Raw genomic sequence first — 27,890 nt, forward strand, 5'->3', positions numbered from 1 at the left:
CAATCAGGCAGCTGCTGATGAGGTCTGTAACTCTGGCAGGGCTTGGGTTGGGACCAACAAACTCCCCAGCAATGACCTGCATCTCCTTCAAAGCACCATCAACTCCAACCTTTGAGCATGGCCTTCAGGACCTCTCCCTGGGGTAGCCAGGAAGCTGGTGCAGCCCCAGAAGAGACCATGACCAGAGTGGCAGCCCTAGGGGCAATGCTGAGGCGACACAAGGTTGTAGGTGGGCAGGGAGGTCCCAGGTGCCATCAGGGCACCGGGGAGGTGCTGTGGGCTGCAAGGTGCTCAGGTGACATGGGGAGGGTGGCATGTGCCAAACGGGGCTGCAGCTGTTCTTACTACAATGCCAGAGCCAAGCACACAGGGCTTCAGGTTCGGAGTCTTCGGAATCAGAGTCTTCAAGGTCTGAGTCATCGGGGTCTGAGACTTCAAGGTCTTGGTCTTCAGGCTCTGAGTCTTCTTCCGAAGAACTGATTTATTCCTCTCATTGTAGAGTTGCCGACGTTTTATGAGCTGTTTCGGAGGTTTCTCATATTTTTCATTTCCTGAAGGAAGAAAACATCCCCAAAGAGAAGTGTGAGCAAAGTGCCAGTCCTATTTCAGCTGGGAAGTCCCCGCCTCCCAAAACTGGTTTCTTCCAGAAAGAAATCCCTCAAGCCCCCTCTGGAAAGTGGATGCTGCTGTTCCTCTCTGAATCTCATCCCCTGCAATGTCACACAAATCCAACCCTGCCTGAAGCCCTGCCAGCCTCTCTTAGAGCTTTCCCAAGCCTTTCACTCTAGCCATCATCCTTCAGGACCCTGCCAGATGTGCTGGCAAGCTCTGCAGGATGGTTCCTGGGACAAAGCCCACATGGGATCCTCTGCTCAAGACTCATGAAGCAACCAGGGGGCTTGACTTGGTCTGGGAGTCCCGCAACCCTCCAGGCTTGGTGGAGGTGAGCATGAACTGCCCTATGGGCATATGATAGGGAACAAAACCAGAGGGGCCCTTCCTGGGGGCAGACAGGCAGTGCCCACCTTTGGCGTTCCAGGGCAGGTTCACAGTGATCATGGGACAGGATGCTTCTCCTTTCAGGAGGATATTTTCCAGGTCCAGGTCACCCACTTTAAGCTGGTAAGTCCTGCTGAAGGCTCCTGGTAATCCTGGCATATAAGAGAATTTCAGCACTTGTTTCTCACCAGGTGCAATGGAGCCCTGCAGGGACAGGAGAAGAGGGAGGCAATGCATCAGTGTTTGATGGGGGATGGCTCAGGGGACAGACAGGTTCTCATCTAGAAGAAGCCATCGGACCACATCGCCTTCGTGATAAATATATTGCAGTATTGGCTTTCACAATTGTTAAATACTATATGTTCTATAATGTTGACTTTTGTAAAAGAAGTTTTGCTAAAGTTTAGAGTTCTTTTAATGAGAACATTGTGTTGTGATACCAATGTTGGTGAAGAGTTCTTGTAATATTAACATTTAACCAATGAAGGAATGGAAACCTGTTGAATGTGTCGAAGAGTAACAAATGACCATCACTAGGACAACTGCACATGCTCCAAAAAGCTGGGACAGAGGAGGAACTATGTTAAAATATTTCAATATGTATAAGCATTTATAAATATGTATTAGGCTGATGCAATACCCAGGGTATATAAGGGGTCTTGCTGTGTTGACTGGTGTGTGCCTCTGGCTGTGGCTAAGCACCCAAGCGAGGCAGCAAGCACTGTTACTTCTGCTTTGTTGACTTTGTCCCCTATTGTCTCTTATTAAATTTTCTTTAAATTTTAACTGAAGAGTGGCCTTTGTTTCTCACGCCTTCTTATTGCAGTATGTTTTAGTATATATTATTATTCCAAATGGTTTGTTCTGTTTCCCCCCCTATACAGCTGGTTTATCCTTAAGCTGTATCCTTCCACCTCCCCTGTCCATCTTATCCCGAACCAGCTTCTTTTCCCAGAATGTTCAACGTTCCTCCTCCCCACACCTGTTAATCCCTCCTCATGCCTATCCCTTTTTCCAGAGACTTCCCTGTCATTTCTGTATCCTTCGAAGCCCCACTGGTTTGTTGGATCTGTTCCCCTCCCCCCAGTTCTCCCTATTGGTTAGAAGGTTGTAAACCCCATCTTGTGTTTCTCCCCAGCTTTCCCCCAATTGGTTGAAGGTCTGTACCCTCCCCTTGAACCTCCCCCATATATAAGCTCCTGCACAGCTTGAGATTTTGTCTTCTGTCCCTGGACCCTCCTGAGACTAAAGCTCTCTGCAACCCATACAGAAGACCTGTCCCTCATTCTTACCTCCTCCTTGTGCTGGATTACACACCTATGCTGAAGAGCCTTCTCCCCAGCTAAGCTGAACCCTGGATATTAAACTTTTGGGATTCAGCCCACTCCTTGGCCCAGTGCTGTGGAGAAGGTGATGCAGTGCTGCAGGGTTGAGACCAGCACTGTGTCACCTTCCACCTTCCTTGTGCCCAAAAAGTTGAGCCTCTGACCCCAGGGTGCCGTGTGTCGTCCCCAGGGCTCGTAAGGCTGGTGCCCCAGCACAGCCTGATGTGAGCACAGCTCTGCTGCTCTGGCTTTGCCCTCTGCCAGCAAGAGCCCGCCTCATCATAAAAAGGCTCTTCTGCTGCCACTGGGGAAGGGAAGTCCCCGCACTAAGAAGGGCCAGCAGCTCCTCTCGTCCCTTGTAGGAGACAGGCATGAAGAAATGGGAAAGCCAATTAGCTTCCTCTTCCCACTGCAAGGAGGGACGAAGGCAGGAGTGCTGCTTCAGCTCTAAGACATCCAGGCAGGACTGAGAAGCTTGGACTGCAGTGGGATGCTGCTAATTTTTCTCCCTGCTCTTCCAGCCCTGCTGCTCCCTGGCCCCCTCACTGCCCCACAAAGCCGCTGCACAGCAACAAAGCTGGAGGAGGCAGGGACCAGCAAGCCAATGAAACAGAGTGAAAATTTAACAGGGTAGAAATCCATTTGGATTTAGGTGAAATGTGTTGCTTTGAGCTTGCTAGCATAAGTACAATATGCTGTTTAGTCTGGTAACTCTGCAGCACTAGTTAAACTGCCCCAGCTGAAGAGAAAGAATGCGAATTTCTAAGCTGAAGAGATAAGAGAAGCTCCTGGAACCTTGAAACAGACAGGGCAGAGTGACCCAGGAGTTCTTTCTGTACTTTCTGATAAAAAACTAGCTACATATGTAACTAGCTGTAACGCAAAATCAGCAGAATGAATATGCATGAACCTATTATGAAATTCTATGCACATGTAAACTAGTGAAGAAGAATAAAAAGGGATCAGGAGTTCTCAAGGGCATGCATGTCCTTTGAAGGGGAACGATCCCCACATGCATCCAGCGCTGTAATATACACACTGTCCCTACAAATCTTTATAGGAATTGTGGGGTTGTGATTTTTTGTCCGTGTTTCACCTACGTAAGGGATCTGTGATCACACAGGCGGGGGTAAGGTGACCCTCAGAAATGCTCCAGTGCCAGCACAGCCTGAGATCTCAGCCATCGGGGTCCCCAGAGTGACTGTGAGCAACCAATTAAATTTTTAGTTATGCCACAATATACATTATAAAAACACTTTCTGACATGGGGTGAAAAATTACTATAGGGGCTGTAGACATGTAAAGGAGATTGCTGGGAGACAATGCAGGCAGGCTCCGTGTCTGGGGGGCTGCAAGAGACCTCCCCCTTGGAGGCAGGCAGACCCCAAAGCCCAGGAAAATTTTGCCCATGTGACCAATCTTCTAAAAATTTTGCCCGTGTGACCAATAGTCTTCCTAAGAGTTATGGGAGGAATCTTAGCATATACAAGCAGTTAACATTGCAGTTTTTTCCCTGCCATTTTTGGTTTTTTGTTGGGCTGGGAGCACCTGTGAAACATGGGGTCAGAAACTAGAGGATATATATATTAATCACAGAAATTAGAAGGTATTGATTAAGAGCAGGCACATAAATTATGGACATTGCCTAATATTTGCTGCATACTTAGTCACGTGAGAAAGGAAAGGACTAGGTGCAAAACAGCAAGAAAGAATGCAAGGATGCTTGATAAGGGGTAGGATGTTTATCAAGAATAGGATACAGTATGCAAGGATACTGAGATAACGAGGCTCCTTGGGCCCCTGAAACCAGATAAATCTGGACTCCTGGCTTGGACAGCAGCCAAAAGATCAGTAAGCATGCGCAGGGCATCAAGGTCAGAAAGTCAACCCTGAGGAAGACAACTTTACTTCATCCCCTACAACCCCAGAGACGACCACCAGAGACAACTGTGTAGGCACAAAGGACTGATAAGATGATTAGCATACGAAGTGGAGGGGGAGGGGAGCCAGGAAATGATCTATAGTGAAACTTGATACATATGTACCATTCTAGGGGATAAAAAAAAAATGTGTGTGTACAAGGGGTACGCATGTCTTTGTGGAGATATCCCCATGGGTCCAGCCGAATAAAAAGCATACCTACTTTAAAACTCATTTTGTCTTTGAGTTTTAGAGTCTCCCTCCACGTGTCACCTGGAGGATCCAGCTCCCTGCAGAGCCACTTCTTCCCTGTCTGTCTATGCTGCTGTCGTCGCTTCCCGCTCGGCAACCCAGTGCTCCGCTGCTTCCCCAAGGGAACAGCTGCCGCGCCCCAACCATGACAAGCCGCAGCTGCTGAACCCGGTGGCCGCAGCCCGCAGGACAGCTGCAGCGCTGCCACTGCGGATCGAGCCTGCCCCGGTGCAGCCCACGGGACAGCTGGCCCCGTTGCCGATGGATGGAGCCCGGCCCGCGGGACAGCCGCGCCGCTGCCGCTGCGGATGGTGCCCCTGCACCGCACGCTCGGTGCGGCTGGCAGCACACTTGCTCCACCAGCTGCTGAGCAGGACCCGACAGAGCGGACCAGCATTCTAGCAGTAACGCTCTGCCCCTCTTTCCATTTCTCATTTTCTCTCTCTGCTCTTTTCTATCCCCTTCTGGTTGGGACCGTACCCTTTTTCTTTATCAATAAATAGTTTTCAGATATAACACTTGCTGCATTTGTGCCTTCTTTTCATCTGAGAAATCTATCAAATAGAATTCTCCTCTACAACCCTTACAGTGAGACCAGTGACCAACACACTTGTGCCTCCCACCAGTGACTGCCCTGTGACAGCAGAGCCACCCACCAGTCACGGCCATGGGGGAGTCTATCAGGAGAGCCCTTGTTTGACCTTCTCTGCCCCCAGCAGAAATTGCTTACAGCCCTGTCTCTCTCATGGCTGGGTTTGTGGTTTTCCCCTCTGACTTTTTTCCCCCTTTCTGCCCCACCCCCTCTTTCTTCCCTTTAACACTCCTGGGCCACCTGGCACAGGGCTAGGGTCAGTCATTTGTGCTACTTACAGCTGTGGGCTTGACCAGAAACACACCAGGCAGATGCTGGTCTGCAGTGCTAGGGTTTAGCACCCAGTTGAATTCAATCCTGCAAGTGTTCTCCAGGGTGACTGTGCTGTGACCAATTTCATTAAACATCTGGAGAGAAGAGACAGGAGTGGGAAGTTACAGACCCAGGCCTGCTGCTGGGAATCTCCTTCCTCTCTCCTGGGCTTGGAAGCAGACACATGATGGGAGAAGGGAGCAGGGAGCAGGGAGGAGATGGGGGCACTTGGGAACCTGGGGAACCCCCAGGCACAGGGCACCTGCACAGGACCAGGGAGCTCTGGCAGCACACAGAGGTGTGGTAACAACCATGTGAGGGCCAGCAATAAATGAACCAGGGGACACAGGCCCTCTGCACTCTGAGGGGTCACCAAGAGCCAGGAGAAACAGAGACAGCACTGAGGCATTCCAGGAGAAAAGGCACCTGCATGCAAGTATTGGCAAGCAACATACATGCAACAAGGGAGTCCCACAGGGCAACACACACAGGGCCAGCAGCTGGAAATATCTGTGGGCTTTCAACTGGAAAAGAGTGAACTGGGGATTATTCTGGGACAGTCTCTCTAAATATAGTGACTGGAAGCCTAACTTCTTCCCTTGATTGTTGTGTGGATTAAGCAAGAGCTTTTGACAAGAGCATCTCCTTGGAGGTCAGGCTTTAGGTGTGGATCAGCAGAGGGATGTCTCATGGACACACCCCTCAGAGCACCCCACTGGGACCCTGCCTGCCCCAGGAGGCACTGTTAGGTACCCTGAAAAAGAGGCACTCCCAGCATTTTGGAGAGGGTTGGAGATGGCCATTGTAAACCAGCTTGGATGTCAGATGTGTCTTTCAAAGGTTGGACTTCCAAGCCCCAGGGCCAACAAAGGGGCTGGGAAGGGGAGGGAGCCCTGGACCGAGGTGGGCAGGAAACTGCTGGCCGTGGTCCCAAGGCAAGGAGCTGTGCCAGGGGACATGTGTGGTACCTGAGAGCCACAGTTGATCTCCCGGAGGCTCAGGGAGTAGCTGACACGTGAGGCCTCCCCGGTCACCACCACCTCATAGGTGGGGCCTCCCTCCACGTGGCACAGTGCTCTCACGCTGGTGATGGTGTTGAGGTGGCCAAAGAAGGTGAAGGAGACCTGCTGGCTCTCTCCTGGCTGCAGCACACCTGACACTGGCACAATACTGAAAGCCTGGAGGAGGACAGGAGAGATCGAGGTGTTGAGCATGGAAATGGATGCAGAAGAGCATCTTGGAGCAAAGTGCAGCTGTAGCCGCTGCACAAACATGGCCACAATCACCCTAATCTGATCCTGCATCTGTGCCACTGACCAATGGAGGGACCATAGGGAAAATCTTCTCCCATACTCAGAGATCAATGCATTAATTAATACATTACATTACAGTGAACTGGGATGTCTCCTAGCAGTAGAAATTCTCTCTTCCCTTTAAAAAGCATTTCTTAACTGCTTTTAGAAAAGGAGAAGACTCAGATTGAGAGCTCTTGGAGCTCAGGGAAGGACTCCAGCCCAGCTCATCTGACTCCTGAGGCTTTTCCCCTCTCTCTCTGATTTAAATGCTGCTTTCTCAAGGTGCCTCAGCAAAAGCTTCTGCAAAAATTTCCTATGAGATTAGGTCAAGGGGGAGCAATGCCCTCCACAGGTGCTGCACAGCATCCTTGGGCAGCCCTACAACATGTCCTGCACGGCCCTTCCAAGAACCAGTTGCTTCAGCAGCACTTTGTGATGGGCCTGGAGGGACGTGAGGCCCCTCTGTGGGCAGTGCTGAGGGCCACCAGTGGGACTGGGAGCTACAGCCCTGCTTGCCACACTGACAATGGGCAAGTGAGACAGATTCCCTCTTACCTTCTCTGTTTCAAGGGGAGTGTGAGGTACATCCACGGAGCTCCTGAATCCCTCCAAGCCTAGTGCGAGTTGAGGGTTTTCAGGAGTTTGTGGTGGCACCTGAAAAACAAGCCATTTTCTATGCTAGGAGGAAGAGACAGCCACTTTGCAAAGTCTCAGTTTGTAAGACAGCTTCAGGGCCACCAGTGCAATACCAGCTCTTGGGTGAAAGCAGAGACTTGGAAACAGGTAGTCTGGCTGGGTTGGGAAAAGGGTACATGGAGATCAGCACTCATCACAGCTTGCTATGGGAAGGAAGCTGGAGGTCTTACCATCACGCTGCAGATAAAAGCCTCATCTTACATTGTGAAGGAAACAAGGCAAAACAATCCCACACTCAGTGGAGGCCTGTAGGATCTGACCAAGCTTCTCCAAGGAAAACTCTCCTATTTCTCCCTCTCACACACCTCATTGTCCAGACACTGGCCCTGCTGCCCGGCCAACTCTCAGAGCACAGGACAGCAGGGCAGCAAAAGGAGAGGTCAGCACGAGTGTGACTTGTTGGTGGCAGGCTGGGGAGGCAACACAAGCACTAGGTGTACAAGAAAATCTACCTCTGCTCCTAAAGATTGAGTAAAATCCTGCACTTCTTTCAGGGCTGTGACTGCCTCCTCCTTTTTAATCTTGAAGTGTCTCCATCGAGATGCCGGGCAATCCAAACAGGTTCTCTTCTCCTTTGGTGGTTGGGGTTTGAATTTAGGTGGGTAAAGCTCATATCTGAAAAACAGCATAACTATGAACAGGGACCGCAGTGGGAAGAAGGAAGGGACACCTGCACGAACAGCTCCTGCTCAGGATGCAGCCCTGGGTGGGTGCTGGCACACTGAACTGAGAAATGGTTTGATCCAGCCCTTCCCAATCCATGCTGGAGCAGGTCCATCCTAAAGGCAGCCCAGGGATGACACTGAGGTAGCAGTAGTGAAGGCAGCTGCAACTGCTTGCATTGAGGAACTACAGAGGACAGGGATTAACACCTTGTGGGGATGCAAAAAGCACAGTGGGAGAGGAAAGACAGAGAAGGAAAGCAAAAAGGTGAGATTTGAGACACCGAGGGGCAGACCCGGCCACTGACGAACCAGCACAGCCCCCCGCCAATGTCCAATGCCAGAAACTCTACAGCTCTACCAGGTATTTATCAGGAATGTTTCCCTGACAGTGTTGGGGGGGGTTGGTTGATATTTTCCAACACTTCCAGGTGACTCAGGTCACATTCCTCATTTTAAATTGAAGCAGGTGCTCAGGGTAACTCTGCTTGTGTTTCTAATGCCACGTGAGGGACACAGTCGAGCCGTGCCTGCCTGTCACCCTGCTGAGCTGCAAGTGCTCCCCACACAGCCAAACACGACCTGGGTGCTCCATTCCCACACAGGCATTCCGGGCCTGTAATGACCTGCTCCCCAAAGAATCACTGCCTTTAGCTTTGTAGCTTGTTACCTAAGGCTGGGTTTCATTTCTGGATGAGGGGCTCTCTCATCATAACCCCCAAGAGACCCCTAATCATCTATTCCACTGTCTTTAGTTTTAATGAATGGTTTGAGGCAACTTCCCAGGACCATGGTGCCCAGACAATGACATTTTTCACCCTAAAGTAGAAACTCTCTGGGAGGCAGGGATAGGAGATGATGTGATGAACAAATCCTGCTGCCAAGCAGTACAGAACCCATAAGGGACATGTTGCAGAGTGGAAAAGTCAAAATGAGTAACAAGTGTCACCAAAAAAGGGAGTGAAGGATCCAAGGTGACCACTGAAAGCTGACCCCTGGGAAGGAAATCATCCTGGCAGTAAAGGAGTTGTCTCAGAAAAGAAGGAAAGGGAAGGTAACAAGATGTTCAGCATCAGCCCAGGCACTAAGTAACTCTTTCCCTGGTGTTGGGACTTTCTGGGCGTCTTCCAGCACAATGCAAGGGAGGAAGGCAAGGAGCAGAGAGCAGCTCCTGCAGAGAGGACCTATCCCAAAGCAGAGGGGCCAGAAGGGCCTCCAGCAGCACTGTGGGAGCTGGGACTAGGAGCCCTTCATCAAGGTGGACATTGCCTTACAGAATCACAGAATCACAGAATAATGAGGTTGGAAGAGACCTCTAAGATCATCAAGTCCAACCTATGCCCTAACACCTCAACTAGACTATAGCACCAAGTGCCATGTCCAGTCTTTTTTTAAACACATCCAGAGATGGTGAGTCGACCACCTCCCTGGGAAGACAATTCCAGTACTTTATTATTCTTTAGGTGAAAAGTTTTTTCCTAATATCCAACCTGTACCTTCCCTGACGTAGCTTGAGACTGTGTCCTCTTGTTCTGTCAGTTGCTGCCCGGTGGAAGAGACCGACCCCCACCTGTCCACAACCTCCCTTCAGGGAGTTGTAGAGAGCAATAAGGTCACCTCTAAGCCTCCTCTTCTCCAGCCTAAACAACCCCAGTTCCTTCAAACATTCCTCACAGGGCTTGTGTTCCAAGCCCCTCACCAGCCCCGTTGCCTCCTCTGGATGCGCTCAAGCATCTCAATGTCCTTCCTAAACTGAGGGGCCCAGAACTGGACACAGCACTCAAGATGCGCCGAGTACAGGGGAAGAATGACCTCCCTGCTCCTGCTGGTCACACAGTTCCTAATGCAGGCCAGGACTGAATCAGCTTAGGAAGTCTCTCAGTGATATTTTGTACCCGGGCCCCAGGGAGGCAGCAAACTTCCCTGTGGGATGGGTCTGGTCGACATATGGGGCCCTCTGTCCCCCTCAGAAGGGAATCACCCACTACGATTACCCTTCTTTTCTTCTTGGTGTTAGAGGTGGTAATCCATTTTTTAGATGAGTCATAATTGGGAGGCTCACTGGGCAGATAATATTCTTCTAAATCATCTGGCTGGCTCTCTAGATCCAGGGCCTCATACCTATTCTGAAGTGGCACCTGGCTAGGGGACGGGGGGCAGGAGGGATTTTTGTTATTACCTCCCTGAGCAGGGACGCATTTCCACTCCCCTTCATCTACCAGGTGCCCCTCTATTGTCTGAGAGTGAGAGGCATATGAGTCCTCTGGCTCTTGGTGGGCCTCTCTTAAAGATGTAAGAGCTGAACTCCACCAGTCTATTTCCCTTTTACTATCCCTGATACTCCTTAATCATTCAACTTTCTCCCTAAGCTCAGCCACCAGCGAAAGGAGGTCGTTCACTTGTTCACACCGTAGGCAGGCCTCCTCCACAACACCCCCTGAAACCATGGATAAGCTCAAACACTCCAGGCAGGAATGGGTCTGTACAGACGCATCCTTTTTGGAGGGCTCCACTTGGTCACATACACTTGTACCAACCACAGATTTCAACCGGCTTAAAACCATTGCTAGGAGAAAGCCTAAAATCAAGCAACCAATAAAAATACCTCACCTAACTAGCAAGATCCTGCAACCCTGCCTGTGCAAACTGCTGCGCAAGCTGCTGTGACCCTGTTTACCCGCTCCTGTTCGCCACACTCCCCAGAGGCCTCTTATAATGAGTCACTCAGGAACGAAGGAAGCTCCACCTCCTGCTCCGGAATGGCCCACAATCTTAGGCCACAGAGGTCTGAGAAACCAGTTTTCACCCCAGCTTTCCTTCCCAGGGGAAACCACTATGGGGGTTATGCAGCACCAAATTGGTGGAAAACCTATTCCCTGAGCATCCAGCCTGACCACGGCTGGTCAGAGTTATTTGCACAAGAAAAAGTCAGAAGCAGTCTATCAGATCCTATGCAAACAGCTTTGTTCTTTGCCAAGTACAAACAGGACACCAGCAAGAAGAGCTTCAGGGAGAGGACAAAGGTGCACATACCTCAACTTGTTCACCTGGCTGTCCGAATGGAATGACCAGCGGTACTCGACGGGAAGTGGGCTGCAGTTGGTGATCTCCAGAGAACGCACTTCTTCAGTGCCAGCCATAATGCAGCCAAAGTCCAGGGTGCTGGGCTGGATTTGGAGATTTGGGAAGTGGACTTCTCCTCGAAGGGTGATGCGCTCCACATAAAGATGGCCCCTGACCATGCCTATTTTCAGAACCTTCTCTTTTTCCCAGCTCTTAAAATCCAGTTCATAGGCTGGATCAAACGCGATGTAGAGATGACAGGTCTCCCCTACATCCACTGTCACAGGCTGCAAGGAGATGAGCAGTAATTATTCACTTATGGGATGATGTCCCAAGGTCTGACTGCACAAAACAGTAAATGTTCAAAGTGACCCCACCATGGGCTTCTCAGTTCATTTCTTTACAGCAGGGGTCTGACTGCAGGCACCACAGTCTAGTCCAGGATTCCCTCAGGCCATTTCTGTGCTCAGCCCCAATAGAAGGGGGTGGCTTCTGGAGAGCTGGAATGCTTTCCAGGAGAAACCTTTACTGCATGGCTTGCCCAGACCCAGTTGCCTGCTCCCTTCTCCCTGTGCCTTAAAGCCGGGATGGATCTTCTCAATTCAGATAAGATTTTGATTCCTTCAGCAGCTCTGCTGATGCAGCTCAGGCCAGCCCACTGCTGATGCTACAGAATAAACTTCTTGACTCAAGGAGCTCCCAACAGAAAGGCAACACCACATCCCTCCTCTTCAGACCCCACTGCAGGAGTCCAGGCCTGCTCACCTGGCCATCTGGGAGGGGCTGCTGGTCCTCATCACAGACCAGAAATGGCTGCTCCAAGTCCAGCATAAAGTCCAGTGGCAGCAGGCAGGTGTTTTTTAAAGCCAAAGACTGGTACTGCAGCGTCAGGACATCACTGGGTTTCTATGGAAACAGGAGAGAAGGAAAACAGCCTCAACTAGCTATAGACCTCTTTCTGCTTCTGCTGCATTTCACATTTTTCAGCCCCAGAAGTGCATACATCTCTATTTACCCTTTCTATTTGTTTCTACCCTTTCAGGAGGTTTTTCTTTATAGCAGATGCTTCTCATGTTTAGAAACCACAGCATCCTCTGGGGGACAGGGAAACACTCCCACGTACAGATGAGGGAATAGGCCCCTGAGAGGAGGTGGCTGCTTAAACAAGATCTAAAGCAGAAAGTGAATCCAGACCATTTGTCTCCAGTTTTGTCCTTCTATTGGGCAGAACAGCACTAGATGGTCTTCACTGGCATACAGTCATTTCTCACAACCTTATTGGCTCTAGCAGCCTCATAAAAGCCTAAGCTCTTCCTTCTAGTCTATGCATTGTGCTGGGCTTCCTGCATGGTTTTAGAGAAACCAGAGGCTTTGGGAAACTACTTCTGGATGTACTGATATCAAACAGGTGCTGTGCCATAATATACCATAAATCAGTTTGTGTGAGTGGCATCGAGCAGAACCCAGGTAGAACCAGAGACAGCGGAAGAGCTTCTAATTACATCTGAAATGCCTGTTCCAGGGGGGATTCTGTACTTCAGTGGAAGCCTGGGAACCAGAGGAGAGGCCCGAAACTACAGAAATCAAAGGGTAAAATGTCTTCTCTTTTTCAGACAACTTGCAGGAGAGGGAAGGATGATGCTGGAGTTGGGATCCAGAAACTAAAGGGCACCTGCTCTGCCTCAGTGTTATCATCACTGCAGCTGCAGGATGTCTGGGGGTCCTTTGAAGCAGGTGAGGCTTAGGAAATGCACAGAGCTGTATCATATAGCCATACCATAAAGCATCCATGCCAACAGCAGAGAAGGTAAAGAGACACAGGAGATGATGGGTTTTTCCTTGTCAGTCTGAGGAATTCACAGGAATCTCCATTTTCCCCAGCTTCCCTACAGCATCAGTGTACAGACATCACTGTGCCTTGGAGGATCCTCAAAAGCCTCCCTTTACAGTGAGCAGAGAAACTGGCATTTCTCTGGAAGTGCCACGATCCCCCTTGGCAGTGCAGTTGTAACTGCAGTTTTACTTTGGGGAAGTCAAATACCAGTCTCATCTCTAAAAGCATCTTCACTCACTTTACAGAGTGCATCAGGAAGGGTAAAGAGGGGCTTTAACACAAGCACACAGCCCCCTCAGCCATGCTGGATGCAATCCAGAGACTTACCTTCTCCACATGGAAACAGAATTGTCTGGCTGATGTTTCTATGGAGGGATCAATATATTTGCAGGTAAGGACTGTTTCTATTATCTTTTCTGTCTAGCTGGCTGTCCCACTGACAGCTTCACACATCAAACAATCCTGCACCTCCTGCATGCAAGGAATCACTTGTCACCAGTGGGTGGTGGCAGGGCATCCAGCAAATGCCCTGCATTAGCTCAGCACCCACCACCCACCACAGGCTCTATTCTTGCCACAGAGTTACGGTCACTGTCCCCTTTTCTTCCTGTAATGCAGCTTATTTATTCTGTGCTCAATTGTCTGCAATACTGCACCCCAATAACCACAAAAGACACTTGTGAGAAACTCCCTCCCTTCACATGGCTTTTGTTTTACTCCATGCTTACCCCAGATAAAGCACTTGGCACTTGTTTAATTCTCTTTCTTTTTGTGCTCCTAGTCTAAGTGTAACTTATTTCTCTGCCCTTCTTTGCTGACTAATCATGCAACAGTGTTTGCTCCAAAAAGTCAATATTTCCTTCCACCCCTACTTTGGGATCAGCACTGGGTTTTGGTAGCTGTGGAATCACAATAAAGTCTTAGCTGGTCTGATGGTGGCCAGCAAGGAAAGCAACTGGTGCTGCCACAGAAACGTGTGGTCTTAAACCAGTTTATTGAAGGCCTCTGCTCATTTCCCCAGGCAAATGTCAAGGGACTGTGGAACAAGCCCAGGGGAGGGAATCTGATGGTTCCCCAGGCTCAGCCCCTGGTGGGCACCTCACCTGCGCAATGCGGGAAAAGCCTCGCAGCACCGTGTCCACAGACTCGCCTGGCTGCAGGTCCTTTGAGAGTGGCTCCAGCCCAAACATGAGGGTGGCACGTTTGGGGCTCTGGGAATCATCTTTAGGGCTACTGAGGGCTGAGATGCCCTGGTCCTCCTCCTCAGGTGGGCTGCAGCATCCCATGCTCCAAAAGAGCCGATGGAAATGGTGGCCCCCGTTTGTTACTTCGAACTGATGAATACAGGGAAGGAGGCTAGAATAGAAGGCAGGATGGAAAATAATATGGGAATAGCTATTTCCCTGGTCATCAGATTGCTCCCAGTGAGCAACCTGACATGTTAATTGCTTGGAGACTGTATTAATTTCCAGCTCTTAATGTGGACCAGAAACAGTGTCTGATGAGCTGCCCTTCTGATGTCATTATTGCAAAGGGAAATATGTTTATAATGGTAATGTAGCATTTTCCAGGCGAGGCTAACAGGACCTGGTGTTTTCCTCCAAAATGTTTGTTCTGGGGTGATTCATACTGTTACTGTATTTTGTATTAATCTGTGCCTGAAACTGCAACTCAATCTTTGAGATCCTGCACTTGGTGACCTTGTGTGTGGGGGTATGATTGCAGGCATTTCTAAAAGCCGGCTTGGAGGCAGTTTCTGGATGATCCCAGCAAGCTGGTAAAAATTGTCTGCCTGCTCCTGGAGAGGAAACCAGGGCAGCAGGGCCTCTCTTGTTCGTAGCAGCCTTGGTTTTGCACTGGTAGCCATTTGTAGAAACTTCATTTTGCAATTAGAAACTGTTTGGAGGTGAACTTTGCAAACTCTGCTGGCAGCAAAATATCGAGCAAGATCCTGGGCAGAGTAGGGCAGCGGCAGAGCCCACGAGCAGCACGAGGAAGCAGCAGCAGTGGCAGTGCAGACCCCGCACAAACAGAGAGTTTCCATCTGCCTCTGGAACTGCTCTGTGGGCTCCTGCCTTCCTGGTGGGGATTGTCACCCTCCTGTCTCCTTGTTCCCGGGGCCCCTGCTTGCCATTTTGGAAGGGAAGGGTGTGATGCCATCTTCCCTTGGTCCCTCAACCACATGGAGGGACCACCTCACCAGGGCACCCTTTTGGGAACCTTTTGTTCTGGGGGAGCCTGCCATCATCACTTGATCATTACTTGATCAACTGAGGACATAAATGTATTAGAACTAAAAACAATTCAATGGCAATTTAGCAACAGGTTTCCCTGACAGTGGCTCTTGAGTATGTCTAACTCTCAACTGGCCATCACATGTTTCTAAAGGAATCTCTCTGCCTTCAGGGAAGGAGTCAGGGCTTTGAACACTGAAGGAGACATTGCCTGAAGGACTACAGCAAAACTGCTCCTTGTTGAGACAGGAGGAGAGGTGGGAGTGGAGAGATCTCCTACCTGAATTGGTATCCCAGGTTGACCTCTGGGGCAAATGGCTTGTCTATGACAATTGTGTTGCCAGTGCCCAAAGCCATGAGCCCACAGGCGGTGCAAAGTCTGTTCCCAATGAACAACTGGATAGCACTAGCAAAAATCCCTGTGTCATCCAGGCTTGCTGTGACAGTCACAGGCACCTCACCCCTAGCAGGGATCACTCCTTCTCTGGGTTCAATGGCATAGCAGTGGGGTTTGCAAAGCTGTAAGACAAGCATAATATGCATTTGGGACAGAAACAATACACCCTGCTTTCTTGTGGGATACAAGAAAAGGAAAAGCTAAAGAGGGGACGATAAAAATCATAAAGGCTTAAAATCCCTAAAATACAGTATCGGGCAACAGCAGAGCTCATACAACCTGTATTTTCCCCTCCTTTAACAGACTCACCTAATTAACCCACTTTTGCCCAACCCAAGGGATGCTTATCCTCAGGAGACTGTTCCTTCCCCAGTCTTTCTCTGGAGTGTGGGCCAAGGAAAACTGCTTTCTCTCTCCTGGCTTCTCACAAAGGCTCAAGGCCAGAGGAAGCCAGGTCTGCTCAAATCCCACTCCAGAAACCACACAGCTGGAGGATACTGCTGAGAGCCTGAAGAGCTCTCTCAGCCTCTGCAAAACCAGTTGTGCAAAACCACAGCACCAAACTATTCTTTCCCAAGGGGCCATCAGTGCTTCTCAACATCCCCTAAAGGATTGAAGCCCTCACTTCCCACCAATCATCAGCTGTAGAGAGGTGCCCCAGTGCCCTCTGCTTTGGAAAAGTCACCTCTAAATGCTTATAGCAGAGCAGGAAAGCAGGAAGCAGAAAGAAAACTGGACAACATGTGCTCTTTGGGCATGGGCCACTCATCTGAAAAACTCTTGTCATCTGGTTTCTCACAGACTTCACGGATTGGGCAAGAGAGCTGGAAGCTGCCCCGGGGAGGGAGGAAAGGCCTTGCACCAGCACAGCTGTACAGCCACAGCTCTGCAGGTCTGGCCCTGGTACGAGCATGTGAAACCCATCCGTTACACACCACGACCACCCAGCCAAGGTGCACTGCTCTCTGCAGAGGCTGAAAGCAGAATTCCATTGTGGAGTTAGAGAAAGCTGTCCTGGAAAAATCCGTCACTTTGAGGTTACATTTATCCCCCAAACAGCTGGAATAGCAGCAAGAGGAAAATTCACATCCCTCCTCCTTGGCCCAGGAGGCTGTGCCTGGACTCTCCCACATGGCCTGATGCTTTACCCACAGCCACAAACAAGTCTTTAGTATCAGGTTTTAACCAACTCCACAAGTTCAACACACCCAGCATGAAGAAGAACAAACCTCAAGCCCCTCACAGATCTCCCCTTCCAGCAGACATCTCACCCAGACCCAGGCCCAGCCTGCAAGCCCTTCCTGGTTGCACCAGCCCTGCTTCTCCTGCCAGGGGAGCAGCCCCAGCTCCTTTTGCCCTTTGCAGCCTCCATGGATTAAACGGCCTTTCTCTGCAGCTGGTCCCCAAAGATTCTCTTCAACGGCACAGAGATCACAGGCTGTGGGGGTGCCCACCCCCCCACATCTTTGTGTGGACAGCCCAGCTGGCTTGACCCCCAGGAGGAGTGAAAATTGCCTCCCCACGAGCAGTCTGAGGACAGACCTCACACCCTGTTCTCTACTAGTAACAGCAGTTTGGCACAAAGCAAATGTAGACGGAACAGGGAAACCATAGGGAAATCCACGTTCTCTGGGGAGCAAAGGACCACAGGTTTCTCTTGATCTCAGAGCTCCAAAAATGTGACACGCACTGCTAAAGACCAAAGATAAAATTAAGGGAGAACTTGTCAACACAATCCAGACTAATTTCTGCTCCAACATCTCTGCACCTGATTTCACTGAGGGGTGCCCCAGCTAATACCACTCCAGAGCCAGGTTCCTCTAGTCCCGCTCAGATGGAGTATTGGAGTATCTTGCCTCCCCTCACACAGGGCAATATGGAAATCTTCCATATAAAAACCGAGTCATGGCTGCTACTGACCAGTCAATTTCCCTGGAAAACAGCCCCACAGATACTTACGATCTCTAGCCTGAAGTCTGTAGGGACGAGACTGTTGTTGAAGAGGGTAAAGCTTTGTGAAGTAGGCTGTAGAGCTGGGATCTTGCCAAACTCTGTCAGCCTTGGACTTGGGTAGATTTCTGCCAGCCGTCCAGAGCTCCGTAAATCTGGTCTCTGTTCCAGGAAGCAGGCAAGAAAGATTTTTAAAAAAACCAAAACAAACCACAACAGGGAAAGCTAAAAAAGCTTAAACAGCTCAACTGTGCTCAAGTTATTTCTTTAGGCACAGTTACCACTCTCCAGCTGAAATGCTGGGCTTTTGGGAAAAAAAAAAATTACATATTCACCTCCAAATTAAAAAGGATTAAGGTACAAGAAGCTTTTAAACCACATATTACTGGCCCAAAGGTAAAAGCTTTGCAAGAAATCTCTAGTTAAGACCAGGTTGACAGTTAAACAACTGGTTATTCTGGTGGGGAGAAACCCTCCTCTTTAAGGTAAGCAGCCTGATAGTTGAAAGCAACTGTTTTGTCAAACTTCAGGCTCCCTGGCACAGCTTGCACTGCCTGTCCTTCCTGTTGACTGATTTACATGCAGTGCCACAATGGCCCAGGTTCAGTGTTTGGTGCCATCCAGGGAATTTGACACCATCATTTCCTTATGTTTTAATATAAGTTTAAGTCCTTGCAACTACTCTTCAAATGCCTGCTCTCTTTTACAGAAAGCTCAAGGCTCCCAGAAGTCTTCTGACATCCTCTTTTGTGCTCAGAGAGATGACAAGACATTTTAAAACAGATGTTTCCAAAGTTAATAGCATTTTAAAGATTAATTAACTAAAATTATCCTTGATTCCAGCTTAGATGAGTTACCTTCTGTGTCAGACACTGAGATTACCACCTATAAGGCATGAGCTGTTTGTGCCACCGATCCCTCCTGTCCTTCTCCTCAGCAGCCTGTGCTTGTTTTCCCCGCAAGAGTCCCTGTACCCTTTGCAGCCTGCCAGGAGCAGCTGCACAAAGGTACACATCTCCCCTTGCACTCACCAGTGGGTTTCTCTCATCCCCGAACATGCCGATAAGAACGTTGGTGCGATGCTTGACCAGTGTTTGGACTTCAGTTATAACCGGAATCTCTGCAACGCTGTGAGGCTGGACAATCCCACAGGGTTTGGGGCTGGAGTAGAACACAGGAGAGTCCTCCTCACGTTTCTGGAATGGACAGAATCAAATGCAACTTCAGTGGGACCTCTGAAGAAACTTTAGACTCCTTAACATCCACCGCAACAGCAGCTTACACACATTTTTTAAAAATCCCCAGGACAAAGGTAAGAGGCACAAACAAGATGCAAAAATTGTAGGCTTAGCATTCTCTGGGGGTCCTGCAAGGAAGCTGCCAGCACAGGCGTTGGTGTCTGTAGATGCAGCAGCTTTTCACAACCCTCTAAGATCTCCCACAAGAAAACAGCCTGAAACTGTTTCCTCAGGAGGTTAAACTGCCTCCTAAAGTTTACATTCAGGTAGGATCCTATTCTCAGCAGATCTTTAAGAATGAATAGAAACCAGCAAGGCCTTAACCAAACCCTTTTTTCCCCCTAATAATCTCCTCAATAATATTTGAGAGGAGGAAGTGGATGCGATGCCAAACCTGGGGAATAAGCCCATAGCAGCCGGGAAGGTCGGTGTTATTTGCAACAAGGAACTTCCTCTGGTATGGCACCTTCAGCTGGCACTCATCGTAAAACAGGATTCTAGGGTACACTCGCAGCTCAGGAACGAGACACCTGGCCAAAGAGATGACCCCAAGAGAATCAGAGATACTGAGAGAATGGAGAACGTTTACTCCCAAAGGTTGTGAAATGGAGCATAACACACTTGTCACTGTCAAATGGACATTTAACAGCCCTACAGTGATAAATTGCCTTCAAAGCCTTCCCACTCAAACATGTCTTGTCAAGGAGGGGCAAACCCTGAGAAGCAGCACCCAGAGGCTGCCAGGTGCCCCAGGCAGAGCACTTTGTCCCACAGCTGCCTCAGCCCCTCCTTTATGCGAGAAGGATTTCAAGGACTCCTGTAGCAGTCCCAGTGATCCATGAGCTCTTGGGGAGCCTTCCCAACAGGGATCAGTGCTCACTAGGGCTCAAGGAACACACAACTCTAGTCGTAGTCTCAGTAAAAATGACTCCCTTCTCTCCCACGGTGCTGTTGCCCTGCTTGAGAACTCAGCTGTTTGCCCCAGCCTTGGAGGGCACAAGACACCCCCTGCCCTACAGAGTGGGTGATCACCCCCTCCCAGGTCCTACATCTCCCTCGGTCCTTCACTCCACAGGTCCATGCACTGACTGTCCCGAGTTGCACTTGCTTGACAAAATGGCAGTTCAGGCACTGACTGGATGGCTCTGGCTGGGACAGGGAACAGCACCAGGGAACTGTATCCCTATTGTCATTAAACTGATGCCTGTTGAGGAATGGCTGCAGGAACAGGGTCATGGATCGATGGAACAATTTTTCCAGCAATCCTCTGTTTGAGACCTCAGACTCGAGCTCTGTGCCCTGGAGGAGCACTGGCCTGAGAAACTGGCCTGGGAACAGCATTGTGTCTAGGTCTGGGAACAGTACACTGTGCATTTACAGATAGAAAAAGGCAGCATATCCTTGAGATATGAGTTGTACAAGAACAGGATGTAGAACAAGATGTACCTAGCAAAGTAAAATATATCAAGCTAGAAGATGAGAAACTTAGCTGCAGCTGAAATCGCATAAAGGAGAACTTAGAAAAATGAACCTTTATAAAGTGACCAATGAGAGCTTGTTGCTGACATTGCTTGTGAAAGACCATATAAACTGACAGTATCTATGAATAAATCAGACCATGCTTATCAATCATATTGATTGTGTGCTTGTCTTCCCTTAACACCTACAGCAAATCCTTCCTTCCTTCCTTCCTTCCTTCCTTCCTTCCTTCCTTCCTTCCTTCCTTCCTTCCTTCCTTCCTTCCTTCCTTCCTTCCTTCCTTCCTTCCTTCCTTCCTTCCTTCCTTCCTTCCTTCCTTCCTTCCTTCCTTCCTTCCTTCCTTCCTTCCTTCCTTCCTTCCTTCCTTCCTTCCTTCCTTCCTTCCTTCCTTCCTTCCTTCCTTCCTTCCTTCCTTCCTTCCTTCCTTCCTTCCTTCCTTCCTTCCTTCCTTCCTTCCTTCCATCCTTCCTTCCATCCTTCCTTCCTTCCTTCCCTCCCTCCCTCCCTCCCTCCCTCCCTCCCTCCCTCCCATCCAGCCACTCAAGGCCACAGGTTCCTGGAGACAAACACCAGTCCTTTTCCCTGGGAAGGAAAAGTTGCCAGCCCAGGTTCCTCATGTCAGTTTAAAGGGTTCCCTCGAGACTGTCTGGGCAGCACAGGTTAGAAGTAGGGGCAGGTTGTGTCTGGGACATTTCTTTAATAGTTTGGATTTTTTGGAGGCCTCCGGCCACTCAGGGACACAGACCGCAGGAGAAAATGACCGGCCATTTTTTCTTTGAAAGAAAAGTTGCCAGCCCAGGTTCCTGATGTCAGTTTGTAGGGTACCCTTGGGACTCTCAGGGCAGCACAGGTTTGAGGTGGGGGCAGGTTGGGTCTGGGAGATTACTTTAAGAGCTTGGATTTTTTGGAGGTGTCCAGTCTCTCAGGGACACAGGCCCCTGGAGACAAAGACCGGCGCTTTTCCCTGTGAAGGAAAAGTTGCCAACCAGGTCCCTGATGTCAGCTGGTAGGGTTCCCTTGGGACTGTCAGGGCAACACAGGTTAGAGGTGGGGGCAGGTTGGGTCTAGGAACACATCTTCAATAGTTTTGATTTTTTGGCGGTGTCCTGCCACTCAGGGATGCAGGCCCCTGGAGAAAATGACCGGCCATTTTTTCTTAGAAAGAAAAGGGCCAGCCAAGGTTCCTGATGTCAGATGGCAGGGTTCCCTTGGGACTGTCAGGGCAGCACAGGTTTGAGATGGGGGCAGGTTGGGTCTGGAAAACATCTTTAATAGTTTGGACATTTTGGAGATGGCCGGCCACCAAAAGCCACTGGCCCCTGGAGACAAACACCGGCCCTTTTCCCTGTGAAGGAAAAGTTACCAGCCCAGGTTCCTGATGTCAGTTTGTAGGGTTCCCTTGGGACTGTCACGGCACTACAGGTTAGCGGTGGGGGCAGGTTGGTTCTGGGAAATATCCATAATCATTAGGATTTTTGGAGGTGTCCGGCCTATCAAGGACAAAGGCCGGTGGAGAAAAACACCAGCCCTTTTCCCTGTGAAGGAAAAGTTGACAGCCCAGGTTGCTGATGTCAGTGTGTAGGGTTCCCTTGGGACTGTCAGGGCAGCACAGGTTTGAGGTGGGGGCAGGTTGGGTCAGGGACACGTTTCGATTCTTTGGAGGCGGCCGGCCCCTGAAGGCAACAGCTCCCTGGAGACAAACACAGGCCCTTTTCCCTGTGAAGCAAAGGTTTCTAGCCCAGGTTCCTGATGTCAGTTTGCAGGGTTCCCTTGAGACTGTCAGGGCAGTACAGGTTAATGGTGGGGGCAGGTTGGGTCTGGGCAATATCCTTAATCATTTGGATTTTTTGGAGGTGTCCGGCCACTCAGGGGCACAGGCCCCTGGAGAAAAAGACTGTCGATTTTTTCTTGGAAAGAAAAGGGGCAAGCCCAGGTTCCTGATGGCAGTTTGTAGGGTTCCCTTGGGACTGTCAGTGCAGCACAGGCTTGAGGTGGGTGCAGGTTGGGTCTGGAACACATCTTTAATCATTTGGATCTTTTGGAGGTGGCAGGCCCCTCAGGGACACAGGTTCCTCGAGTCAAACAACGTACCTTTTCCCTGTGAAGGAAAAGTTGCCAGCCCGGGTTGCTGATGTCAGCTGGTAGGGTTCCTTTGGGACTGTCAGGGCAGCACAGATTCAAAGTGGGGGCAGGTTGGGTGTAGGACATGTCCTTAATTGTTTGGATTTTTTGGAGACGTCTGGCCACTCAAGGCCACAGGCGCCTGGAGACAAACACTGGCCATTTTCTCTGTGAAGGAAAGGTTGTCAGCCCAGGTTTCTGATGTCAGTTTTTAGGGTTCCCTTGGGACTGTAAGAGCAGCTCACATCTGAGGAGGGGGCAGAAGAGGTCTGGGACATATCTTTAATAGTTTGGATTTTTTAGAGACATCAGGCCACTCAAGGCCTCAGGCCCCTTGAGCCAAAGACTGGCCATTTTTTCTTGGAAAGAAATGTGGTTAACCCATGTTGCGGATGTCATTTTGTAGGGTTCCTTTGGGACTGTCAGGGCAGCATAGGTTTGAGGTGGGGGCTGGTTGGGTCTGGGACATTTCTTTAATAGTTTGGATTTTTTGGAGGCATCCGGCCACTCAGGGACACAGGCCCCTGGAGAAAGTGACCGCCCGTTTTTTCTTGGAAAGAAATTTGGCCAGCCCAGGTTCCTGATGTCAGATGGCAGGGTTCCCTTGTGACCGTCAGGGCAGCACAGTTTTAAGGTGGGGGCAGTTTGGGTCTGGGAAATATCCTTGACTGTTTGGATTTTTTGGAGGTGTCCAGAAACTCAGGGGCACAGGCCCCTGGAGTAAAAGACCAGCCCTTTTCCCTGTGAAGGAAAAGATACCAGCCCAGGTTCCTGCTGTCAGTTTGTAGGGTTCCCTTGGGACTGTCACGGCAGCACAGGTTAGAGGCTGGGGCAGTGTGGGTCTGTGACACATCTTTAATTGTTTAGATTTTTTTCGAGGCGTCTGGCCACTCAAGGCCACAGGTCCCTAGAGACAATCACAGGCCCATTTCCCTGTGAAGGAAAAGTTGCCAGCCCAGGTTCCTGATGTCAGTTTATAGGGTTCCCTTGGGACTGTCATGGTAGAACAAATTTGAGATTGAGACAGGTTGGTCTGGGACATAGCCTTAATATTTTGAATTTCTTTGAAGGCGTCCGGCCACTCAGGGGCACACGCCCCTGGAGAAAAAGACCGTCTATTATTTCTTGAAAGAAAAGTTGCCAACCCAGGTTCCTGATGTCAGTGTGTAGGATTCCTTTGGGACTGTCAGGGTAGCACACATTTGAGGTGGGGGCAGGTTGGGTCTGGGTAATATCCTTAATAGTTTGGATTTTTTGGAGGTGTCTGACCACTCAGGGACACAGGGCCCTGGAGACAAAGACTGGCCATTTTTTCTGGAAAAGAAATGTGGCCAGCCCAGGTTCCTGATGTCTGTTTATAGGGTTCCCTTGGGACTGTCAGGGCAGCACAAATTCGAGGTGGGGGCATGTTGGGTCAAGGACATATCCTTAATCGTTCAGATTTTTTGAGACGGCCGGCCACTCTGGGCCGCTGGCTCCTGGAGACAAACACCGGCCCTTTTCCCTGTGAAGGAAAAGCTGCCAGCCCAGGTTCCTGATGTCAGTTTGTAGGGTTCCCTTGGGACTGTCACGGCAGCACAGGTTAGAGGTGGGGGCAGGTTGGGTCTGGGACATATCCTTAAGAGTTTTGATTTTTTGGAGGCGTCCGGCCCCTCAAGGCCACAGGCACCTAGAGACAAACACCGGCCGTATTCCCTGTTAAGGAAAAGTTGCTAGCCCAGGTTGCTGATGTCAGTGTGTAGGGTTCCCTTGGGACTGTCAGGGCAGCACAGGTTTGAGGTGGGGGCAGGTTGGGTCAGGGACACGTTTCGATTCTTTGGAGGCGGCCGGCCCCTGAAGGCAACAGGTTCCTGGAGACAAACACAGGGCCCTTTCCCTGTGAAGGAAAGGTTTCTAGCCCAGGTTCCTGATGTCAGTTTGTAGGGTTCCCTTGGGACTGTCAGGGCAGCACCGGTGTGAGGTGGGGGCAGGTTTTGTCTGGGCAATATCCTTAATCATTAGGATTTTTTGGAGGCGTCCGGCCACTCAGGGCCACAGGCCGCTGGAGACAATGACCGGCTATTTTTTCTTGGAAAGAAATATGGCCAGCCCAGGTTGGTGATGTCAGTTTGTAGAGTTCCCTTGGGACTGTCAGTGCAGCACAGGTTTCAGGTTGGGCAGGTTGGGTCTGGAACACGTCTTTAATCGTTTGGATTTTTTGGAGGCGTCTGGCCACTCAAGGCCACAGCTCCCTGGAGACAAACACAGGCCCTTTTCCCTGTGAAGGAGAAGTAGCCAGCCCTGGTTCCTGATGTCTGTTTATAGGGTTCCCTTGGGACTGTCATGGTAGCACAAATTTGAGATCGGGACAGGTTGGTCTGGGACATATCCTTAATATTTTGAATTTTTTTGAAGGTGTCCTGCCACTCAGGGGCACGCGCCCCTGGAGAAAAAGACCGGCTATTTTTTCTTGGAAAGAAAAGGGGCAAGCCCAGGTTCCTGATGGCAGTTTGTAGGGTTCCCTTGGGACTGTCAGTGCAGTACACATTTGAGGTGGGGGCAGGTTGGGTCTGGGAAATATCCTTAATCGTTTGGATTTTTTGGTGGTGTCTGGCCACTCAGGGACACAGGCGCTGGAGACAAAGACCGGCCATTTATTCTGGGAAGGAAATGTGGCCAGCCCAGGTTCGTGATGTCAGTTTATACGGTTCCCTTGGGACTGTCAGGGCAGCACAAATTTGACGTGGGGGCAGGTTGGGTCTGGGACATATCCTTAATCGTTTGGATTTTTTGGAGGCATCCGGCCACTCAAGGCCACTGGCTCCTGGAGACAAACACCGGCCCTTTTCCCTGTGAAGGAAAAGTTGCCAGCCCTGGAACCTGATGTCAGTTTGTAGGCTTCCCTTGGGGCGGTCAGGGCAGTGCATGTTAGTGGTGGGGCAGGTTGGGTCTGGAGATATCCTTAATCGTTTGGAATTTTTGCAGGTGTCCGGCCACTCAAGGCCAGAGGCGCCTGGAGACAAACACTGGCCCTTTTCCCTGTGAAGGAAAAATTGCCAGCCCAGGTTCCTGGTGTCAGTTTTTAGGGTTCCCTTGGGACTGTCAGGGCAGCACAGGTCTGGTGTGGGGCAGGTTGGGTCTGGAGCACATTTTCAACCATTTGGATATTTTGGAGGTGGCCGGCCACTCAGGGCCACCGGCGCCTAGAGAAAAAGACCGGCCATTTTCCCTGTGAAGGCAAAGTTGCCAGCCAAGGTTCCTGATGTCAGTGTGTAGGGTTCCCTTGGGACTGTCAGGGCAGCACAGTTTAGTGGTGGAAGAGGTTAACTCTGGGTTAAGAGTTTGGATTTTTTGGAGGTGTCTGGCCATTCAGGGACACAGGCCCCTGGAGAAAATGACAGGCCATTTTTTCTTGGAAAGAAAAGGGGCCAGCCCAGGTTCCTGCTGTCAGTTTGTAGGGTTCCCTTGGGACTGTCCGGGCAGCACAGGTTTGAGGAAGGTTGGGGGCAGGTTGGATCAGGGACATATCTTTAATAGTTTGGATTTTTTGGAGGCATTTGGCAACGCAAGGCCTCAGGCCCCTAGAGACGAAGACCGGCCATTTTTAGTTGGAAAGAAATGTGGTTAACCCATGTTGCTGATGTCAGTTTGTAGGGTTCCCTTGGGATTGTCAGGGCAGTACAGGTTTGAGGTGGGGGCAGGTAGGGTCTGGGACATTTCTTTAATAGTTTGGATTTTTTGGAGGCATCCGGCCACTCAGGGACACTGGCCACTTGATCCAAAGACCGGCCATTTTTTCTTGGAAAGAAATTTGGCCAGCCCAGGTTCCTGATGTCAGTTTGTAGGATTCCCTTGAGACTGTCTGGGCAGCACAGGTTAGAAGTAGGGGCAGGTTGTGTCTGGGACATTTCTTTAATAGTTTGGATTTTTTGGAGGCCTGTGGCCACTCAGGGACACAGACCGCAGGAGAAAATGACCGGACATTTTTTGTTGGAAAGAAATGTGGCAAGCCCAGGTTCCTAATGTCAGTTTGTAGGGTTCCCTTGGGACTGTCAGGGCAGCACAGGTTAGAGGTGGGGGCAGGCTGGGTCTGGGACATTTCTTTAATAGCTTGGTTTTTTCGGAGGCATCCGGCCACTCAGGTACACAGGCCACTTGAGCCAAAGACCGGCCCTTTTCCCTGTGAAGGAAAAGTTTCCAGCCCAGGTTCCTGATTTCAGTTGGTAGGGTTCCCTTGGGACTGTCTGGGCAGCACAGGTTAGAGGATGGGGCAGGTTGGATCTGGGACATTTCTTTAAAAGTTTGGATTTTTTGGAGGTGTCCAGCCACTCTAGACTACAGGTTCCTGCCGGCAAACACCGGCCCTTTTTCTTGTGAAGGAAAGGTTGCCAGCCCAGGTTCCTGATGTCAGCTGGTAGGGATCCCTTGGGACTGTAAGGGCTGTACAGGTTTGAGGTGGGGGCAGGTTGGGTCAGGGACATATCTTTAATAGTTTGGATTTTTTGGAGGCAGCCAGCAACTCTAGGCCTCAGGCCCCTGGAGACAAACATCGGCCCTTTTCCCTGTGAAGGAAAAGTTGCCAGCCCAGGTTCCTGCTGTCAGTTTGTAGGGTTCCCTTGGGACTGTCTGGGCAGCACAGGTTTGAGGTGGGGGCAGGTTGGGTCAGGAAAATATCCTTAATCGTTTGGATCTTTTGGAGGCGTCCGGCCACTCAGGTCCACAGGCGCCTGGAACCAAACACCGGCCATTTATTCTTGGAAAGAAAAGGGGCCAGCCCAGGTCCCTGATGTCAGCTGGTAGAGTTGACTTGGGACTGTCTGGGCAGCACACATTTGAGGTTGGGGCAGGTTGGGTCAGGAAAATATCCTTAATTGTTTGGATTTTTTGGAGGCGTCAGGCTACTCAAGGCCACAGGAGCCTGGAGACAAACACCGGCCCTTTTCCCGTGAAGGAAATGTTGCTAGCCCAGGTTGCTGATGTCAGTTTTAAGGGTTCCCTTGGGACTGTCAGGGTAGCACAGGTTTGAGGTGGGGGCAGGTTGGGTCTGGGAAATATCCTTAATCGTTTGGATGTTTTGGAGGCATCCGGCCACTCAGGGACACTGGCCTCTGGAGAAAATGACCGGCCATTTTTCTTGGAAAGAAAAGGGGCCAGTCCAGGTTGCTGATGTCTGTTTAAAGGGTTCCCTTGGGTCTGTCAGGGCAGGATAGGTTTGAGGTGGGGGCAGGTTGGGTCTGTGACACATCCTTATTCGTTTGGATTTTTTGGAGGCGTCCGGCCACTCAAGGCCAGAGGGTCCTGGAGTCAAAGACCAGCCCTTTTCCCGTGAAGGAAAAGTTGCTAGCCCAGGTTGCTGATGTCAGTTTGTAGGGTTCCCTTGGGACTGTCAGGGCAGCACAGGTTAGAGGCGGGGGATGTTGGGTCTGGGACATATCCTTAATCGTTTGGATTTTTTGGAGGTGTCCGGCCCTACAGGGTCACAGGCCCCTGGAGGAAATGACTGGCCATTTTTTCTTGGAAAGAAAAGGGGCCAGCCCAGGTT

The 27,890-nt window shown here is 50.3% G+C and overlaps 2 protein-coding genes across 2 annotated transcripts; both read right to left on the reverse strand.

The window, feature by feature from the left end:
* Nucleotides 1-5,345: 5,345 nt before the first annotated feature.
* On the reverse strand, nucleotides 5,346-13,384 carry LOC137481122 (hydrocephalus-inducing protein-like). The gene is made up of 7 exons (XM_068202602.1): nucleotides 13,278-13,384; nucleotides 11,882-12,022; nucleotides 11,087-11,403; nucleotides 7,844-8,006; nucleotides 7,251-7,349; nucleotides 6,369-6,578; nucleotides 5,346-5,495 (listed from the first exon to the last, which is right to left on the reverse strand). Exons 2-7 carry the CDS (start codon nucleotides 11,945-11,947, stop codon nucleotides 5,346-5,348), a joined length of 1,005 nt encoding a protein of 334 aa, XP_068058703.1. The 5' UTR covers nucleotides 11,948-12,022; nucleotides 13,278-13,384.
* Nucleotides 13,385-13,959: 575 nt separating this feature from the next.
* On the reverse strand, nucleotides 13,960-19,462 carry LOC137481123 (hydrocephalus-inducing protein-like). The gene is made up of 6 exons (XM_068202603.1): nucleotides 19,164-19,462; nucleotides 18,563-18,727; nucleotides 17,541-17,693; nucleotides 15,465-15,703; nucleotides 14,054-14,306; nucleotides 13,960-13,986 (listed from the first exon to the last, which is right to left on the reverse strand). The coding sequence occupies exons 2-6, from the start codon at nucleotides 18,587-18,589 to the stop codon at nucleotides 13,960-13,962; spliced, it is 699 nt and encodes a 232-aa protein (XP_068058704.1). The 5' UTR covers nucleotides 18,590-18,727; nucleotides 19,164-19,462.
* Between the last annotated feature and the right edge of the window lie 8,428 nt (nucleotides 19,463-27,890).

This window comes from Anomalospiza imberbis, chromosome 12, assembly GCF_031753505.1.
Source record: "Anomalospiza imberbis isolate Cuckoo-Finch-1a 21T00152 chromosome 12, ASM3175350v1, whole genome shotgun sequence".
Classification (NCBI taxonomy): domain Eukaryota; kingdom Metazoa; phylum Chordata; class Aves; order Passeriformes; family Viduidae; genus Anomalospiza; species Anomalospiza imberbis.